General features: G+C 31.0%; 3 protein-coding genes across 7 annotated transcripts in view; 1 reads left to right on the top strand and 2 right to left on the bottom strand.

Moving 5' to 3' along the window:
* The window catches only part of LOC130675136 (calcitonin gene-related peptide type 1 receptor-like), a 222,135-nt gene that overhangs the window by 24,592 nt on the left and 176,227 nt on the right, over positions 1-21,316 (top strand). For 3 of the 5 annotated variants that reach the window (XM_057480638.1, XM_057480639.1, XM_057480642.1), the window contains exon 3: positions 6,953-7,058. In XM_057480638.1, the coding sequence (XP_057336621.1) occupies positions 6,953-7,058 (106 nt within the window). Of the gene's footprint in view, positions 1-5,248; positions 5,306-6,952; positions 7,059-21,316 lie in introns of all 5 variants that reach the window. The other 2 variants (XM_057480641.1, XM_057480640.1) reach the window with 1 other exon arrangement.
* On the bottom strand, positions 8,148-13,784 carry LOC130675134 (UDP-glucosyltransferase 2-like). Its single transcript, XM_057480635.1, has 5 exons — positions 13,196-13,784; positions 10,383-10,802; positions 10,085-10,316; positions 9,423-9,648; positions 8,148-8,784 (listed from the first exon to the last, which is right to left on the bottom strand). The coding sequence occupies exons 1-5, from the start codon at positions 13,601-13,603 to the stop codon at positions 8,490-8,492; spliced, it is 1,581 nt and encodes a 526-aa protein (XP_057336618.1). The 5' UTR covers positions 13,604-13,784; the 3' UTR covers positions 8,148-8,489.
* Positions 15,672-20,718, bottom strand: LOC130675135 (UDP-glycosyltransferase UGT5-like). The gene is made up of 5 exons (XM_057480636.1): positions 20,066-20,718; positions 18,292-18,714; positions 17,901-18,132; positions 16,109-16,334; positions 15,672-16,037 (listed from the first exon to the last, which is right to left on the bottom strand). The coding sequence occupies exons 1-5, from the start codon at positions 20,471-20,473 to the stop codon at positions 15,749-15,751; spliced, it is 1,578 nt and encodes a 525-aa protein (XP_057336619.1). The 5' UTR covers positions 20,474-20,718; the 3' UTR covers positions 15,672-15,748.

Raw genomic sequence — 21,316 nt, 5'->3', positions numbered from 1 at the left:
GAAAAAATAACGAAAAAATTTTTAATATGTCGCCATTTTTTTTCAAATCCAAATTTTCAAAATCCCTTACGTGCAACGATAACCAAATGCATACAGATTACAATGCCGTTTGGTTTTTTTGTTTCTGATAATCCGTTTTTGAGTTAGAGATGACACCGTGGTGGGGGAAATTTTTTTGTTGCTCCACAAAAATGCTTATAACTTTGTAACAACATGATATTTTTTAATGAAAATTTAGGAGAATTATCTTCAATGTATACTTAAGAAAACAAAAAAAATCCGATCCCCAAATTCCTTTATTATTCCAGTCAAAAAAATTCCCGAAAATCACCTATTTTTTCGATCCTCACAGTGGCTATCCCCCTTAAACCAGATTTGAAATTTTTTTTCTACTAAACTTTAATTGAATTTCATTTAAATTCAATCAAAATATTTTTTTTTTGATCATATTTTTGTGGGAGTAAAAAAAAAAATTTTATGTGATACTTATGCATATAAATTTTTTACAACATCCGAAAATAATGTATTTAATATTATTCAGGTTTATCATAGTCAATAAATAACACAAATAGGCATTTTATGCCCGTAAAATCCATAAAAAAATCTTTATATGAATGTAAGGTATTTTTAAGAAATAGTTTATACTAAAAAGGGCTGAAAAAAGGTACGGAAACATTGAAGAAATTCTGTGTGCCACTATCGCAAATGGTTTGTCGTAAAAAAAATAAACGACGGGATCTCCCGCAATTCGTCTTTGACATTGCACGCCATCTACGATAAGCCATTGGATTTTTTTTCTATCCCTTTTTTCTCTTCTCTTATTCATGAATAACAATATCGGGCTTTTTTTTCAATAACAAAAAAGGCTTATGAATAAATACATTTTCTTGTGGCTTATGATAATTTAAGCGAAATCGGTAAATAAGTTTTTTAGAAATTATTCATTGAAAGAATACTGTAAACAAATCTGTCTACAGCCAAGAGCTGTCATATTTCAGCCGTCAGGAAATTCAATGTCTGGCAATTGCTATTTATTTGTAGGCTGGTAGACTTCGTACCTTGCACGCGGTACAGATAGAATATGGTATGAAAAACTGTCCGTTTTTATACCATATGTATATGAATAAAAAATTTCAGGCCTGAACTATAAAAAAAAATTTTTTTCGGCTGAAAAATGTTGTGATTGACAGATACTTCAGGTATAATGAACACAAGGTCGAAAAATGGCTGAAAACTTAAGAATTTTCTGTTCTATAATTTTATTTTTAAAAAATTAGAATGTTTTCAGTCTTTTTCAAAAAAATTCTGTGATTTCGGAATAATTTCGGCCATTTCTAAAATATTCTGTGATTTCGGCGTAATTTCAGCCATTTCTAAACAAATTCCATGGTTTTGGCAAAATTTCAGGTTTTCCCATAACAATTTTCGATTTCGGCGTAATTTCGGCCACTTCTAATAAAATTCCATTGTTTCGGCATAATTTCGCGTTTTTTCAGAAAAATTCTATGATTTTGGAGCAGTTTCGCGTTTTTCCACAAAAACTTTGTGATTTCGGCGTAATTTCGGCCACTTCTAAAAAAATTCCATGGTTTCGGCATAATTTCGCGTTTTTTCAGAAAAATTCTATGATTTCGGCGTAATTTCGCGTTTTTCCACAAAAAATTCTGTAATTTTGGCGTAATTTCGGGCTTTTCCAGAAATGTTGTGTAATTTCGTCGTAATTTCGGGTTTTTCCATAAAAATTCTATGATTTCGGCCCAATTTTGCGTTTTTCCAAAAAAATTCTGTGATTTTGGCGTGATTTCGGGCTTTTCCAGAAATGTTGTGTAATTTCGGCGTAATTTCGGGTTTTTCCATAAAAATTCTATGATTTCGGCGTAATTTCGCGTTTTTCCAAAAAAATTCTGTGATTTTGGCGTGATTTCGGGCTTTTCCAGAAATGTTGTGTGGCTTCGGCGTAATTTCGGACGTTTCCATTAAAATTCTATGATTCCGTCGTAATTTCGGCCAGATTATGCCTGTTCAGTTCTTTTTCCATTTGAATCTCATGTGTAATTTAAAAAAAAGGAGTTAGACGATTTTCTACTGACAACGGCGATTTGTATATATAATAAATATGTATGTTTATGCGAATCTGCTTATTGTTGAACAGTCCATGATATTTTCCAAGGTATTTTGTATGTACAGACGTATGCATGCTTGTGAAAAAATGAAAAAGGTGAGAAGTCAACGAAGCTATCCAATAAATCATACATGTCATGTTTCTTTTGACATGGATAACGTGTTATTTGCTACTATACAACTACCTGTCGACCTATACCCACTAGTTATGTGTTCACACTCAGTGTAATACTTTTTAAATATTTTTTTTAGCTTCTCGCTTAGAAAATTGAAAATTAAAAAAAACGAAAGTTTTTTTTATTTATATACAAGACTTTCATTACTTTATTTAATACATTTATGAGGGTGCGGCTAGTGTCAAAATTTTCTAATAATTGAAAAAATTTCAATTCGTAAATTTCCGCATTCGATTAAAATGGAATATTTGGTTTAAATTTCTAACGTAAAATTTTGGTCTCACTTTCGAAAATGAAAAAAAAAAAACTTTGCAATAGTTTGCGAAAATTCGAATGATCAGAAAAATTGAATTATTCAATTGGACACGAATAATTCGTAAGTTAACATTCTTTGCACACCCCAATTATATATTAGGGTGACAATTTCTTCCCTCAGGAATTTATGTCCTGATATAAATCACAAAGAGGAAAAAATTAAGCAGCTATAATTTATTTGAAACATGCGAATTTTAATAGGCAGGGAAATTTTATATTTTTATTTTCCTGTAGAAAAGTCGGGAGATTAATTTGGCAAAACGTGTTACTGACTCGACATGAATAGTATTACGAAGGTATATATAACCGAAAACAAGTCATAAAGTTCGAGTTAATGTAATTCAAGGGTCGGTATGTTTATTTCATAAATTCTCACGCCAATTTTAACGCCAAGAAAATATATTGCCTTTATTTTCATATTTCTACGACACGCCTTTTTTTAACGAGTATAAGATTCAAAAAATATGTTTTTTGTTTTACCCTTTTTTTTTCTAAAATTCCATGGCAAATAAAAAAAGGAGCGAACTCTCTAAATATGAATTAGTGATTTTTCACTAATTTTAAGTGAATATTCACTAATTATCAATGCTACAATCGTACCACACAAAATTAGTGAATATTCACTAAATGAATATGTGAATATTAGAATTCACTGATCTGATAAGTGAATATTAGAATTCACTGATCTGATAAGTGAATATGAGAATCCACTAAATTAAAAAGTGAATATGGGAATCCACTGATTTCATTGGTGAAAAAAAATATTATATTGCGAAAAAAAATATAAGACACTTGTAATTAGATCCGAAATGTGATTAATGTATTAGAATCATTACTTAGAGGAAGTATACATGATTTTGATTGATGAAAAAATCCCGGTGACTGCTGGGCTCGAACCTGCATCCTTCCGATTCAAAGTCTTTGATGCTATCCACTGCGCTGACCTACGCATGTGATCGCGTGAGTGTAAATAGTATATTCGTTATGGTACCAAACAATAACTGATGAAGAAATAAAAAATCCGTGATGTTATGATTGACGTACTCTTCATATAAATATATTATTGTTCTGTACTTCTATTTTTTTTTATTTTGAAAGTTTTTTATTAAAATTTTTAAAAATAGCACCATAATTATCAATTATATTTATATCTAGTAAAATATTTAATTATTTGCTAGTTAAAGTTACTAGTGAAATTGTGAAGTTCATAAATTAAGAAGTGAATAACAGTTTCACTTGTAGAAATTATGAAAATATCGCTAGTTTAGTAGTGAAAATCACTAATTTGCTAGTGAAAATTATAGTACTAAATTTTTTAGTGAGAATTCACTAATTTGTTATTTAAACCCACTGATTATGAAGTGAATACTGCTTCACTAACGTAATTAATGAAATTTCCACTAATTCATGTTTAGAGAGAATACTTTTAGTTTACGACCTGGTTCGTTATTTCGCGGTCTTTCCCCCCTGATTTACTCTCCCGATCCTTGAGTTTCAGAAACTAACCAAAGTCGAACTAAAAACGTCATCTTATTTAAAAAATATTTTGTACACAAAAATTCATCATTTCCATTTCCGCCCACGCATTTAACCCACGCGTTATTGCAAACTATCAAACCCGTATTAAAAAAAAACTTTACGAGTTTAATCTCCTGGATTTATTAACGCATTGGTCTAATAATCTTCGGATTAAGTAATTACTCTGGCAATAAAGTAATTTACGTCTGTTTGTTTTTAAAATTCTTCCTCCACGGAATTTATTTATAATTCCCCTCCTTAGTTTGGGTGTGAGTACACACAGTTAGCTAAGGTAATAACTAAAACATACATACATATATATATACATAATTTCGTTTAAATATTATTATATGTACTCAATAAGTTATGGGCTGAGCCAATTGCTTTGAATTTGTTGATATATAAGTTAACTCTTGCTTGTATTATATATTTTCTTGACACTACCGGTCGCCGTATTATATCAGATGAATTATTATTTAAAGTAGAACACATGTGGCACAGTAGCGCAAGTGTTATTAAAATATATATGTAATATATATACCATAAACTAAACAAGTTATGTTTCATTGTGTATTGTTCGTTAAATTATTAACACTTAATAGACATATATATATAAATATATATATATACATATTTTATGATACGATTTTTTTTACTATGTATAGAATTTTGTTTTCTTTAAGAAAAAAATTTAATTAGAAGTAGGAGAGGGGGGAATTTATGAAAAAATCAAAATTTGTCTGATGTCGATGCTGCACCTGGACATAAAAAAAGTACGACCCATTTTACCCCAGGGACTCTGAGACGTATAAAAGCCTTAAAATATATGACTTTATATATTTATATTGAAAATCCTTTTGCTCTTGACATTCGTCGGATCCTTGGAAAAATAATTCATTATTCATAAAAAATTAATTGTTCAAATAAATCAAATTAAACTTTTAAAGTCAGAGAGTTAATTTTTTATCAATGACTCGTCCAATCGGTTCCGGCTGAATCAATCCATCAAATGAACTTTTATAAATCTTATATGTTTGTGTGCACAGTAATTTATTGCACACCTCACGCTTTAGAAATCTTTTTTAAATTTATTTATTATTTATGTTTTTTTGTTACAGCTGTCACAACTTTTCTGAATATTTCAATAAATAAAAAGCAGTTAAATAGATAATACGGTAATTTTTTTATTTCACTTACTATTATTTGTCTACAATTATTTAGTATAATTAAATATAAGACGTTCGCAGTTAAAAAATTTTCAGCCATTGATTATAAATTTTTTTTCATTGCCATTTAAATTTATTACAAGTAATGAAGTTTCAAAAGTTAGTAATGACTAGGGCCAGGATTTTTGAGTTAATTGAAAAATAATTAATAATTAGTTGAGCGAAATTTTCTATATTACGGAGAAAATATTGGTCTTTCTAAAAAATTTTTTAAACAAAAGTTGTAGGAAATTCAATTTTCTAAAAAAAATGTCTCCTATAATTTTTTTTTAGGACTAATAAGAAAGCCGTAATTTCAAAATTAAGATTTTCATAATTAATCAAATTTTGAATCATTCATTATGAATCTTAATTTTTGAATAGCAGTGAAAATATAGGCCGAATAAAAAATTTCTTCAAATAAAAGTTATAGAAAATTTCATTTTCTAGTGAAAATGTCTCTTATGATTTTTTTATACGACCAATATTTTTACCATAATTTTAAAATTAAGATTTTCATAATTAATCAAATTTTGAATCATTCATTATGAATCTTAATTTTTGAATTGCAGTGAAAATATTAGTCGTATAAAAAAATTTTCGAAATAAAAGTTGTTCAAAATTTAATTTTGTAAAAAAAATGTCTCATGTAACTTTTTCTTAGGACCAATATTTTTACCGTAATTTCAAAATTAAGATTTTCATAATTAACAAAATTTTGAATCATTCATTATGCATCTTAATTTTTGAATAGCAGTGAAAATATTGGTCGTATAAAAAAATTATAGGAGACATTTTCTCTAGAAAATAAAATTTCCTACAACTTTTGTTTGAAAAGTTTTTTTATAGGACCAATATTTTCGCCGTAATATTAAACATTTGAACCATTCATTTCGAAGTTGTCAAAAATCTTGTCCTTTCTAATGACAGTAATAAAAATTTTCTAAAATTAAATAAACGTCAATTCACTAGAGTTTTCATTTTCCAAAAATTCATCGAAGCTTTTCAGTAATAATTTTCGTTATAAATCCGCGATCTATCAAATACAAAATTTCAATTTATAATTCAATTAAAATTTAAAATAAAATTAATCCGATAATAAAAGTGTAATTAGCATAAATTTTTATGTAATTATTCAAATCTATTGAAATTATATTAATCCGACTGTTATATATACATATATATATAATTTAAGTTGAATGAATAAACTCTCTAGTGGGCGATTACAATGAAAACTTTACGAGATTAAGTAACAACGCAAAATACCTTGCGCAGTTTGATAGAAGTTTATTCAGCCTCATATATATCCTCATATATAACAAATAGCTTCATCACTTATATATTTACTGTGTGTTCTGTGTAGAATAAGAAAGGCCAATTGAATTTCGCGCTTTCAATTATAATCGCGGCTTACATCACAAAGTCCCCATTAAAACAGTTCTATAAATAACCGGATTTTCTCAGCAGCATTAATTATTTTAAGCGCAAACTTTTTTTTTTATATTGCAGAGGATAATTGATTTAATTATCAACAATTATAATTTGGTTTTAAGAAAAAGAGCGACAGTGAATAATGATACCGGCCGTGAAACTGATAAAAAAAATTTTTTGTTTAAGATGCCTGTCAATTCGACTACGACCTTTGGACTGGATGAAGATGAGAGTTTTAGAAGACTTCAAGAATGTTTAAGGATACTTAATACTAACGCAACATCACTTCCGGGTAAGTCCAAAAAAATTTTCCTTTAAGTCGTTCGAGGATTTATCGTCCGATTGCTGTCTTTTAAAAAAATACTAGGAGTAAAAAAATTCCATGCCAAAGATATTTTTCATTTTCATAGAAAATTTAGTTTTCCATAAATTTTTTTTCAATTTTGAATTTTTGAAAAATATTGAGGGCAAAATTTTCCTTTAAATCGTTCGAGGATTTATCGTCCGATTGCTGTCTTTTAAAAAAATACTAGGAGTAAAAAAATTCCATGTCAAAGATGTTTTTTATTTTCATAGAAAATTTAGTTTTCCATAAATTTTTTTTCAATTTTGAATTTTTGAAAAATATTGAGGGCAAAATTTCCCTTTAAATCGTTCGAGGATTTATCGTCCGATTGCTGTCTTTTAAAAAAATTCTAGCAGTAAAAAAATTCCATGCCAAAGATATTTTCATTTTCATAGAAAATTTAGTTTTCCATAAATTTTTTTATTTTTGAATTTTTGAAAAATACTGAAGGCAAAATTACCCCCATAATTTTTTTAAGTCAAAGCGCGGGAAAAATTTGAAAAAAGCAAAATACGAAATTTTAGTTTTTTTATCCAATTTTTTGAATTGAAATTTTGAGCTCCCCCCCCCAAGTTTTATATTCTTTTAAAAAATATAAATTGTCGGTTTATTTTCGCGCTTCGCAATTTAAATTCAAAAAATTTACAAAGTCTGTTTTACTTCGCGCTTTACTCCCCCCCCTTCCCGCCGCTATTCAATTTAAATCGATTGATGCAGAGCAAATAAGTAATTAAACAAAAGATTTAATTATTACACTGAATATGCTCATAAACGTGAATTTGATTAAAGCAGATTAAGTTAATTTCCAAATATGTTTATTCTCCGGAATTCATTAATTTGTTCCGCGCAACGAAATACAACGCGATTGGGAATTAATTACTACCAATCTATCGGTTCCAATATACAATATCGCTAATTAGTGTGCGATCTATTATTACTTTGCTGTAATTTACTTCTTGTTTGCTGAATGCGCGTGATTGAATTTCGTGTCCCAGGGCAAAACGGTCACTGGTAAATATATTGAACTAGTCAATATCGATGAGTAAAAAATTTTTATTAATTTCAAAAATCGGTACAAGCAAATTAACAAAAAATCTAATATTTTACTACCGATATTTAGTTTAAATTTGCTAGCTAGTGCACTAATTATAATATTTATGAGCTTATTAATTGCGTGCCGCGATTATTAATTAATTACAAACATACAAATTTTTTTTTAGAGATCGTAAAAATTTGAATTCGGTGTTTAAAAAATTTTCTATATTATTCTTATCTACAAATTTTCTGTACAATGGTATTTTTTTTTTACATTGAGTAGAGTAATTTCCGGTGGTTTACTTCGATAATTTTTTTTTGAATCTCATCAACAGCGAGCGTTTATTTATTTTTTTTGGATTTCGCGACCGGTGTCTTGTTCTGCGATGATTTTCTTGAACAAATTAATCTGTATAGGAACTTTATGAGGCACTTCGTGATATATAGAACAGCAGCTATACACAACAATATGAATCCATATACATCGATCAAATAATACTGCCACCATGACAGTTTGGTCGCCGGTGATTGTAAGATATTTCCATTTCTCGCGGTGTATTCGACCCAGAAAATAGCCGTGTCCATTGCGCTCATCGGTCGATCGAGGAATAATTTTGACAGTCGTTTTATATTATCTCTGAAAAATAAATAATTTAAATATGAGTTCAATATTTAGACCTAATATAGGGGTAGATATTTGAGTAGCCCAAAAAAACATGATACTGAAGTTAGCAGGCGTCTAATAATTTTTGGATTTAAAAAAAAATGGTAAATTATAAAAAAAAAATATTTAAAAAAATTGCACGAGTAGTCTTTTAAATTTTCTACATGTGCATTTTTTTAGTTTTTTTTTTTCTTAAAATTTAATTGTTCAAAATCAAAGTCAAAAATTTTTAATTGTTTGCTAACTTTGGGATCGTCAAAAAAACCGTCAAAAATCAGCTCGATAAAAGATTTTCAAAAGATCGCTCACAAATTTTGGAAATTCCAAAAATAACTGAAATTTTGATTTTTTTGTTTCAAAATTTTTCTTCCTCGTGGCAACAATAGTTCGCAAAATCATGACTATGCTGACAATTTCAGCCAAAAATTTTGAACATTTCCGAGTGCTGTCTTTTGGAAAAAAAAAAATCAAAAATCACTACCAAATTTCCATCGTTTTTTAAATTTTCAAATTTGTAGGCGACCTTTAGAAAATTTTTTTCGGCTGAATTTTGGAGCGGGTTCTTAAAATATTTTAAGCCGACAAATTTTCGAATAGTAATTTTTCCGAACCTATAATTCGGATCATTGAGAACAGTAGTAACAGCTTTGGTCAATGATTCTGCAGTTATATCCTCATGCTTCAATACAACTGCAATTTTACGTTTTTCATAAACCTGCAAGTTCGTATACTGGTCCCCGAAAATCGGCAAACCGACCATCGGAACTCCATAAGCCAGCGATTCCTGTGTTCCCATTAATCCTCCGTGAGTTATAAAGGCCTTCGTATTCTTGTGCTCTGTAAATTACATAACAAATATCTTTTTTTTCAATCATTTATCAATTATCACACGGAAAAAAATAAACTTTAAAAATTACTATTTAAAATTATAACCCGGAACCCGGTTGTCAATATGGGGAATTTTAACATTCAAATAGTAAATTTTATAATACGTGTCGTCTATTTTTTAAGTAACAGTTACGATTTTTAAAGTTCAAATAGTAATTTTTCTTGCATAGACAATAAATTTTCATATTTATCCTGTAATTATTTCCGTTTTAATTATAAATGGAAAAATTACTATTTAGAATGATGGTATTTACTGATCACTTTATCTTTATATTACTCGTCATTCTCAATTTATATAGTTCATTTTTTTCCGTGCAGTGGGTCATCTATAAATTTTTCAAAAATTCACACAGAAAATATCCACTTGATTGAATTTAAAACTCACTTAAAATAGCGACTTGTGGTAACCAAGGCGATATCATGACGTTTTTAGGTAATCCTGGGGGTAGTAATTTAGGATCTGTTATCTTTAATAATACTCGGACTGGTGCAATTTTCTTGAACATTTCGTAAAAAATTTCAAGTGTTGCTGCTGGATATGTTTCTATTCTAACCATTGACCCAAATGTGAAATAAACGCAGCCATCTTTACTTTCATCAAGCCATTTTTTAATCTCCTAAATAAATTAAAAAAAAATATATATATTTTTATTAAAAATTATTCATTTAAAAAATTTACTGACGGGAGATAATTCTTGCTGATCATCATGAACATGAAGGCCACCGACTTCAATTACCGCCGGCGGTGTGGGTATTATGTCATAGAGGCTGTGATGTGAATTGAGAAGTACGATTGATACTTCGTCATATAAATCCATGATGCTCGCGACCTTGCGATTAAAGTACTTTTCGACAAAAATCTTCTGATTTTCCATGTAGTAATTTATTTGAGCCACGATTATTGACGATACTGCGGTATTTTGAAGTCGTTGTAGAAATGTCATACGCTGGTCGAAGCTTGAGAACAAACTTGGCGTATATGCTGTGTTAAAGGGCACACCGAATGGTCCGTACAGCCAATCGTGCATTTTCGACACAACCATCGCGACTACCGGAGCTCCGAGATGTTGACCGAATGGAATGTAACAATTCGCGGCAAATAACTAAAAAAATTTTAAAATTTACGGTAAAAATTACAATATATTATGGGAATGGTTCCCATTATTTTTGTTGACATGGGTTTCATACCCACGATATCGGAATAGTTCCTATAAAATTATGGTAATAATTCCTGTAATTATTTTACTATAGTAACAATTACTGTGATTGCATGGTAATTATTACTAAAAAACCATTGTAATTATTACAATGATTTTTTAGTAATACTTATCGCGATGTCATAGTAATTATTACCATAACATCATAGTCATTTTTACGACACTAGTATGGTAATGATTACTATAAAAACATGGTTATTATTAAAATAATTTAACAGTAATTATTACCATTATATTATAGTAGTGATCACAATAAACTCATTACAAGTACTACAATAATTTTATAGTAATAGTTACCGGGATGTCATGGTAATTATTACAATAATATCATAGTTATTTTTACTATACTAGTGTATTACTATAGAAGTTACTGTGGAATCATGGTAATTATTACCAAAATTCGATAGTAATCGTTACCATACTGTTGTGGTAACTGTTCCCTTAATACTATGATAATGATTACAATAATCTCATAGTAGTTATTATTATAACCTTATAGTATTTATTACCATAATATTGCGGAAATGATTACTATAAAATCATTGTAATTACTACAATAGTTTTATAGTAATAATTACCGCGATTTCATGATAATTATTGCAATAGTATCATAGTAATTTTTACTATACTAATATGGTAGTAGTTACTATAAAATGATGGTGATTATTACAATAATTCAACAGTAGGGGAGGGTGGGGCAGAGCGGCCCCCCTAAGCCAATAATTATTTTTTGTGGCTTTCAACCATAAGATCACTTTACTTTTGTCCTATTTCGAACAAATTTATGGACATTTTGCCAAAATTCTGAAAAAATTTTTTTTTTTTTTGTGGGGCAGAGCGGCCCCCCTTCAAAAAGTGATAAAAAAATATTTTTTTCGTTTTTTTTTTTTTTAAATTGTTTTCATCATTAAGAATGTATTTCTTTCTCTTGACAACTATTTTTTTTTGGTTTTATATTACTCGAAAAAAATTTTTTAAGATGTAATAAATCGTTCACTCTCGATTACCTTAATTACTTACTGTTATTTAATAAAAAAAAAACAATTCTATAGTTTTACTTTATTTCAAAAATTTATCAACTAAAAAAAAATTTTATTTTTATAAATTTTTAGTGACCAAATTTGCCTCTTACATAGAGAAACGGCCGAAAAATATGAAAAAATAATTTTTTCGGAAGTTTCGGCTGGTCCATTTTGCCCCAGGTGTTATGCGTAGGGCTAGAAATGTGGAATTATAATAATTTTTTTTTAATTTGACGATAAAAATATGAAAAAATCACTTTTTCAAAATTTTGGGCTTGTCCATTTTGCCCCAAATGTCATGCGTAGGGGTAAAAATGCGCAAACATATCGGATTTATAGTAATTAGTCGAAAAAAAAAAAATTTTTTTTTTGGTCAAAATTTCAGGGGGGCCGCTCTGCCCCACCCTCCCCTAATTATTACCATTATACCATTGTGATTATTACAATAATTTCATAGTGATAGTTACTGTGATGTCACGGTGATTATTACAATAGTATCATAGTAATTTTTACTATACTAATGTGGTAGTGGTTACTATAAAATGATGGTGATTATTACAATAATTTATCAGTAATTATGACCATTATATCATGGTAATTATTACAATAATTTTATAGCAATAATTACCGCGATGTTATGGTAATTACTACAATAGTATCATAGTAATTTTTACTATACGAATATGGTAATGGTTACTATAAAATAATAGTGATTATTACAATAATTTAACAGTAATGATTACCATTAAATCACGGTAATAGTTACAATAATTTTATAGTAATAATTACTATGATACCTTAATAATTATCACCACAATACTATTGTAATTATTACCATAAAATAACTGTAATAATTACCACGTGACATAATAATTATTACCGTAATTACTAAAAATTGTTCCAACATCAAAGAAAATTTTCCGATAAATTATGACCTTATATCCCATAGCTCCAAGTAATTATTACCATAACATTATGGGATGACAATTCATAAGCATACTAGGAACAATCACTACAATTTTTTATCTTTGTATTGCATAAACATTTTTATTAGATTAATTTATCTTATCATTAATCACAAGTGACTTGATTATCAAATCATTAAAAATTTTTTATTAAATTCAAATAATTACATACTGACACTGCAAAATTAGCATCATTAAATTTGAATAAATTTAAAAATAATCACGTTAACCAGTTTCTCAACTGCAATCATAATAATTAGTGACGAGAAATAGATAACAAAATATTGTTTACCTCAAGTATAATCAAATCATAGGTTCCCTTAGGAGTTTTTAAAAGTTTTTCAAAAACCGGCTGTCCTAATAAACCGCAAACTTCAACTCCTGTCATATAAGTAAACTGATACATAGAAAACGAATTGAATTGTCTAGTGTCATTGTAAGTCATGTTATTCGTCGCGATTCGTAACGTGCCTTTCAAACTGATGTCCGTGTAATTAGGCAGAGGTTTGCTTTGAGGAAAATGACTGACGACGTCAACTTTATGTCCTTTGGCAGCGAGTCCTTTTAATAATTGTGCCGCGGGAATGAAATGACTTCTGCCGGCAAGTGGAAAAATTCCAAGAATTCTTAGCGCGTCCGCTGGCTCGGCGTAAAATACCGTAGCCACTATCGCGATAAAAATTACTTTCAATGAAAACATTCTGACAGTAAACAATAAATAAATTCTATTTATTTCTAACGAGTAGATGAACACACATGTGACTTAAATTTATTTGTCTCACATTAACTGTAATAGTATTTTATTTATTAATGATAACTTAGAATTTGTGATACCGATTTACTGCTCGGACAGAGATGTGAGGACTGACGATTACGAAACTACAGTTTCTTCTCGAGTTATTGCGATCTCGTTTCAACTTAACGGTGGAAGGGGGGGGGGTGACTTAATACGTGATGTGATGACTGATGATATTATGTAGCCTTTGACGGGTTAGCGTGTGTGTTTTTAGATATAGTGCAGTAGAGTGTGAGAGTAAAATTGAGAATTATTACTGTAGATGTGGGAAATGTGACATTGAGATGAATCGAGTATGGAATTACTACTCATGCTGCTGATGTGTTATGAATTTTTGAAAGAACGCTGATGTATCGGCGCTTGGTAAGAAGATTTAGGAGTAGTGATAGATTTTGGATTTTTATGGAAGAATTTTTGGTGAATGCGGTAATTCGTTTGAGGAAGTACCGAAAGAAAACATCAGGAACAAATGACGTTGATATTAGGCCGAGTTATTCCCAGCAGGGAAAAATTACAGGCTACTTTTCGGAAAAATGCATGGAAGGTGTCATCCTCATTTATGTTAATTTATCGCAATTCATCGTGATATGGGTCTGAAAAAAAAAATAAATTTTTCTGAGGAGTTTTCATGGTTCCTCCTGATGAAGGACACCATAAGGAACAGAGAAAGTTTATATTGTGTTGAGTTATGCCCAACAGAAATCAGGGTAGCTTCCTAGAACCTCAAAACGTCAAAATCTGATAGAAATTCGGTTTTTGAAAATCGGACCGAAACCAATAAATTCTCGAGTTTTTGAAAACTTTCCATTTTCTTAGCGGGAAGTTGAAAAATAGAATTATCGCCAGGTAAATTCTCTGGAAATCCCAGAGAAATCCCATGGAAATCCCATAGAAATTATAGATCCAGCACTCGGAGTTTAAAAAAAAATAAAATTATCGCCAGTTAAATTCTCTGGAAATGTCAGAGAAATCCCATAGAAATCCCATAGAAATTATAGACCCAGCACTCGGTGTTGTAAAAAAAAATAAAATTATCGCCAGTTAAATTCTCTGGAAATGTCAGAGAAATCCCATAGAAATCCCATAGAAAATATAGACCCAGCACTCGGTGTTGTAAAAAAAAATAAAATTATCGCCAGTTAAATTCTCTGGAAATGTCAGAGAAATCCCATAGAAATCCCATAGAAATTATAGACCCAGCACTCGGTGTTGTAAAAAAAAATAAAATTATCGCCAGTTAAATTCTCTGTAAATGTCAGAGAAATCCCATAGAAATCCCATAGAAATCCCATAGAAATTATAGACCCAGCACTCGGTGTTGTAAAAAAAAATAAAATTATCGCCGGTTAAATTCTCTGGAAATGTCAGAGAAATCCCATAGAAATCCCATAGAAAATATAGACCCAGCACTCGGTGTTGTAAAAAAAAATAAAATTATCGCCGGTTAAATTCTCTGGAAATGTCAGAGAAATCCCATAGAAATCCCATAGAAAATATAGACCCAGCACTCGGTGTTGTAAAAAAAAATAAAATTATCGCCAGTTAAATTCTCTGGAAATGTCAGAGAAATCCCATAGAAATCCCATAGAAATCCCATAGAAATTATAGACCCAGCACTCGGTGTTGTAAAAAAAAATAAAATTATCGCCAGTTAAATTCTCTGGAAATGTCAGAGAAATCCCATAGAAATCCCATAGAAATCCCATAGAAATTATAGACCCAGCACTCGGTGTTGTAAAAAAAAATAAAATTATCGCCGGTTAAATTCTCTGGAAATGTCAGAGAAATCCCATAGAAATCCCATAGAAAATATAGACCCAGCACTCGGTGTTGTAAAAAAAAATAAAATTATCGCCGGTTAAATTCTCTGGAAATGTCAGAGAAATCCCATAGAAATCCCATAGAAATCCCATAGAAAATATAGACCCAGAACTCGGTGTTGTAAAAAAAAATAAAATTATCGCCAGTGATTATTTGTTAATTTTTTTTTCGCATTCAATCTTTCGTAGATTTTGATTTTATTAATTCAGTACTGAAAATAATACAAATTTATTGCTTATGTAATTTTTTCGCGCGCTTTTTCAAAGTCGGTTTTGAAAATAAATAATGTAAAGAAATGTACAGAATTGAAACAATCAGACCAGCGACAATGATAAGAGATACGAGTATTATAAAGTAGACATCGAGTAGAGCGACTTGCCACCACGGCATATCTACGATCGGTGATCTCAAGGCACTGGGACCATTTCTTACTGCATACTCAATCCAATAAACTGCTGTGTCTATCGCACTCATGGGACGATCGAGAAATCGCGCTGACTCGAACGCGGCAGCTTTTCTGTAACAAAGTTACGAGTTATTTTATTTCAAATTTTTTTTTTGGTTATTTGAATATTAATAATAAATTACTTGAACTTTGGATTGTTGAGCATTTGATCGAGTGCAGGATAAACAGATTGCTCTGTCAGATTTTTTATGTCCAACACCAGAGCCATGTTGTGTTTCATATAAAATTCCATGTTGGAAAATTGATCGCCGAAAAGAGGAATTCCTATCATTGGGACTCCATAAGTCAGCGCTTCTTGTGACCCCATTAAACCCCCGTGTGTTATAAAGACTTTTGTATTTTTGTGAGCTAGAAAATTTAATTTAAAAAAAAATTAAAAAAATTTTTTTTTATCATTTGAGGGGTGGGGGGAGGGTTAAAATTATGACGGATTTTTTTGAGATAAAGTAACTTGTACCCGAAGCTTCAAAGCCACTAAAAGTATTCAGTGGCTTAGGAGGTCCGTCTTGCCCCGGTCTGCTCTCCTTAGGGCTGGGGGTGAAATTTGTTCCCGAAAAAAAATTTTAAAAGTTAAAAATTTTAATATTTTTCCAATGATTTTTAATTACACTGCAAAAAATGATCAGTAGCAGCTACTGATTGGCAATTGGTAGCTACTACCGATAATTTCGGTAGCAGCTACCGATTTTTCTTCGGTAGCGGCTACCGAAATAATCGGTAGCTGTTACTGAAATATTCGGTAGCCGTTACCGATCAGTTTTCAGTAGCCGTTACCGATTAATTCGGTAGCTATTCTCGATTTTTTTGGTATGAGTTACGTACACATACATATGATTTCAATCGGTAACAGCTACCAATTATTTTGGTAGCCGTTACCGATTGAAATCGGTAGCAGCTACCGATTGGTAATCAGTAGCTGCTACCGATTAATTTTCGGTAACAGCTACCGATAATTTTGGTAGCAGTTACCGATTTTTCTTCGGTAGCTGCTACAGATTTCAATCAGTAGCCGTTACCGATTAATTCAGTAGCTATACCCGATTTTTGTGGCATCAGTTACGTACACACACACACACGATTTCAATCGGTAACTGCTACCGAAATAATTGGTAACAGCTACCGATTGTTTCAGTGACAGCTACCGATTATTTTGGTAGCCGTTACCGATTGTTCTTTGGTAGCTGCTACAGATTTCAATCAGTAGCCGTTACCGATTAATTCAGTAGCTATACCCGATTTTTGTGGCATCAGTTACGTACACACACACACACGATTTCAATCGGTAACTGCTACCGAAATAATTGGTAACAGCTACCGATTGTTTCAGTGACAGCTACCGATTATTTTGGTAGCCGTTACCGATTGTTCTTTGGTAGCTGCTACAGATTTCAATCAGTAGCCGTTACCGATTAATTCAGTAGCTATACCCGATTTTTGTGGCATCAGTTACGTACACACACACACACGATTTCAATCGGTAACTGCTACCGAAATAATTGGTAACAGCTACCGATTGTTTCAGTGACAGCTACCGATTATTTTGGTAGCCGTTACCGATTGTTCTTTGGTAGCTGCTACAGATTTCAATCGGTAGCTGTTACCGAAAAATAATCGGTAGCCGTTACCGACTAATTCGGTAGCTATTCCCGATTTTTGTGGTATCAGTTACGTACACACACACACACATACGATTTCAATCGGTAACAGCTACCGATTATTTTGGTAGCCGTTACCGATTGGTCATCGATAGCAGCTACCGACTATTTCGGTAACTGGGACCGAAATAATCGGTAGCGGCTACCAAAAAATAATCGGTAGCGGCTACCGATTGCCAATCGGTAGCTGCGACCGATTATTTTTTTTAGTGTAAAAAAAATTCCAGGCCCGATATAAAAAAAATTAAGTGTTGATTACCTAGAATAGCAACTTGAGGAATCCAAGATGATATTTTAACATTATCAGGAAGTCCAGGTAGTAGTTTATCTTTGTTGCCAATTTTCATAAGGACTCTCACTGGTGCAAGCTTACTAAATACTGAATAAAACGCGCGCATTGTACTTTCAGGAAAGGTTTCAATATTAACCATCGAACCCAGCGTGAAGTAAATCACCCCTGCAGTACTTTCGTTCATCCATTTTTCAAGCTCCTTTAAACAGTAACATAAAAAAAATGTTTATCTTGGTCTATAAATATATCAACTTGTATATTTATGTGGATGCCACTGTCATTCTCTTCGTATTCTTAATTCAGCTCACACTCACTCAGTGAATAAATGATATTGAGTTAAAAATAATAAAATTGAAACCTGAGGTAGTGGGACATAATGTTCCTGTACGTGCAATCCGGCGACTTCTATTATCCCGGGCGTTAGTGGTCTGACTCCATTTAAGCTGTGGAAGGAATTTACGAGTGCCAATGCAACGTTTTTTTCCAATTCGGCTAACGGAGGAATATCTGGACTTATGTATTTTCTCATTTGCGAAGTTTGCACGTCTTCAGTGTAAGAGTCGAAGCGTAAATTGTTAATGTGACTCTTGATAGTATTATGGAGACGTTGAATTAATGTCATGGGATGGGAATATCCGGTAAAAAAAGCGGGAAAGAAGGCTGTATTTTCTGGTTGGCCTAGTGCTTTGTCCAGCCACGGCAAATCTATTGTCGAACTTGCCATTATTACTGGCACTTTAAGAGCATGACCCAATCCGATGAAGCAGTCTGCGCCAAATGACTGGAAAAATTTTTAATTCATTACTTTAAAAGTCAATTATTATTTACTTTACGTCATCATTGAAAACTTGGACTCGTTTTTAATTTTTTTGTTGCTCTGATTGTCTAGAATTTTTATTCGAACTCAAATATGACCGCCCGATTTCCTGCTGTGAGCTTCTGTAACTCAACTGGGTCGCGGAAGAATTTTTTTTGGCCACGAATTGAATTTATTTCACTTATTTCCGTGCCCACGGATGATACTCTCTAAACATGAATTAGTGGAAATTTTATTAATTACATTAGTGAAGCAGTATTCACTTCATAATCAGTGAATTTAAATAACAAATTAGTGAATTCTCGCTAATAAATTTAGTACTATAATTTTCACTAGGAAATTAGTGATTTTCACTACTGAACTAGCGATATTTTCATAATTTCTACAAGTCAAACTGTTATTCACTTCTTAATTTATGAATTCCACAATTTCACTAGTAACTTTAACTAGCAAATAATTAAATATTTTACTAGATGTAAATATAATTAATAATTATGGTGCTATTTTTTAAAATTTTAATAAAAAACTTTCAAAATAAAAAAAAATAGAAGTACAGAACAATAATAAATTTATATGAAGAGTACGTCAATCATAACATCACGGATTTTTTATTTCTTCATCAGTTATTGTTTGGTATCATAACGAATATACTATTTACACTCGCGCGATCACATGCGGAGGTCAGCGCAGTGGACAGCATCAAAGACTTTGAATCGGAAGGATGCAGGTTCGAGCCCAGCAGTCACCGGGATTTTTTCATCAATCAAAATCATGTATACTTCCTCTAAGTAATGATTCTAATACATTAATCACATTTCGGATCTAATTACAAGTGTCTTATATTTTTTTTCGCAATATAATATTTTTTTTCACCGATGAAATCAGTGAATTCCCATATTCACTTTTCAATTTAGTGGATTCTCATATTCACTTATCAAATCAGTGAATTCCAATATTCACATATTCATTTAGTGAATATTCACTAATTCTGCGTGGTACGATTGTAGCATTGACAATTAGTGAATATTCACTTAAAATTAGTGAAAAATCACTAATTCATATTTAGAGAGTACAGAAACGATCTAAGGCCACTCGATCCCCGAAAAAAAAAGTTGGTACTGGATCGACTTTTCAAAAAATTCTTTCCCTCAACAAACTCGCGGGTAATTTAAAATTTATCTGAGCCCAATCAGACAGAAAATAACGACCTCTCTTTAAGAAACTGCAACCCGCAATCAAAATTTCCTACTAAAATGTCACAGCTTTCAAACTTTACTTCGCTCTCCCGATAAAAAATTTAAAAAAATGAACTTACTTCTACAATAACCAAATCATATGGCGGATCTTTGGGCGGGTTCTTAATGAGCCGTTGTACCTCAGGCAGTCCCAAGTATTCGCACAACCCATTGCCATACAGGTCCGCAATAATAGGCAACGTATCATCGCCCAAGTTGGCAGCAAAGTTGACATTCCATTTATTAACAAGACTTTCTACAGCTCCCTCTAAGTTAACTACGACATTGTAGTTTTCCGGAGGATTCTTCAGAGGGTAAACTGTCATCACATCAATCCGGTGGCCTTTTCTCGCCAATCCTTTGGCGATGGCATCGAACATCATCTGGTGGCTTCTCGATTGAAAGGGAAATATTCCCAATATTCTATACGACTTCGTTGGAATAATTATAAATACTAATAAATAAATATATATCACTATCAATTTCATTTTTTATAAAATATATCAACACTTTCTCTTGAAAATTCAGTCGTCAGTTCAAAATATAAAAAAATTTCCTGCTAAAAATGAAGACTTTTCACTCTCATTCTCAGAGATGATTTTCGCAACTGAGCTGATAAAAATATAAGAATAAATATATATATTTATTGGACTTGATAACTTATCATTGCAAAAAGATAAAATATTATTGAGCTCAGCACGAGAACTAAACAATCACTAAAATAGAATCGTGGGTTGTTACAGAAGCGCGAGAGCGAAACTTGTAATCAAATGCGTGATGCGGTTGCAGCGTAGTTTTTTTTTTATGACGTCTGTTCAACGTTTTATCGTATTATTAAATTTAATGAAGAGTTTTATTCATTTATTAATCTCTCGTTTTTTTTTTTTTATTTTTTATAATTAATGGTCGCTTATTGGCATTCAAATTTAGCCCGATGATTGATGACAAAAAAATGTCTGATAATTAATTATGTCATTAACGAAATTTTTTTCATGACAATGCTGTTTATTATTCTCATAAATTGCAAGTAGCAATTGAAGGAGCTTGCGTAATAGTTAATAAATAGCGTGGATTGAATTGAAACATTTATAAATGTCACGGTGATGGACAAATTATCGACTCGACAGACTCATGTTTTGATGAGTTGCATTTAGTGGAAGATTTTTCTTTGATGATTTTAAATTATCAAGCGTTTTATTCATAATTTTGCTCTTGAGGTGCAAAAAATATTTTTTTTATGAATTGCATACAAAAATTTTCTTATCAGAAAAAATTTTTTGAAATGTAATTTTTTTCTGGGGACAAGAAAATTTTTGGCTTAAATTTATGAT

Source organism: Microplitis mediator, chromosome 9 (genome assembly GCF_029852145.1).
Source record: "Microplitis mediator isolate UGA2020A chromosome 9, iyMicMedi2.1, whole genome shotgun sequence".
NCBI classification, from domain to species: Eukaryota; Metazoa; Arthropoda; class Insecta; order Hymenoptera; family Braconidae; genus Microplitis; species Microplitis mediator.
The sequence above is the reverse complement of the archived record's forward strand: the minus strand, read 5'-3'. Positions and strand labels throughout refer to the sequence as shown.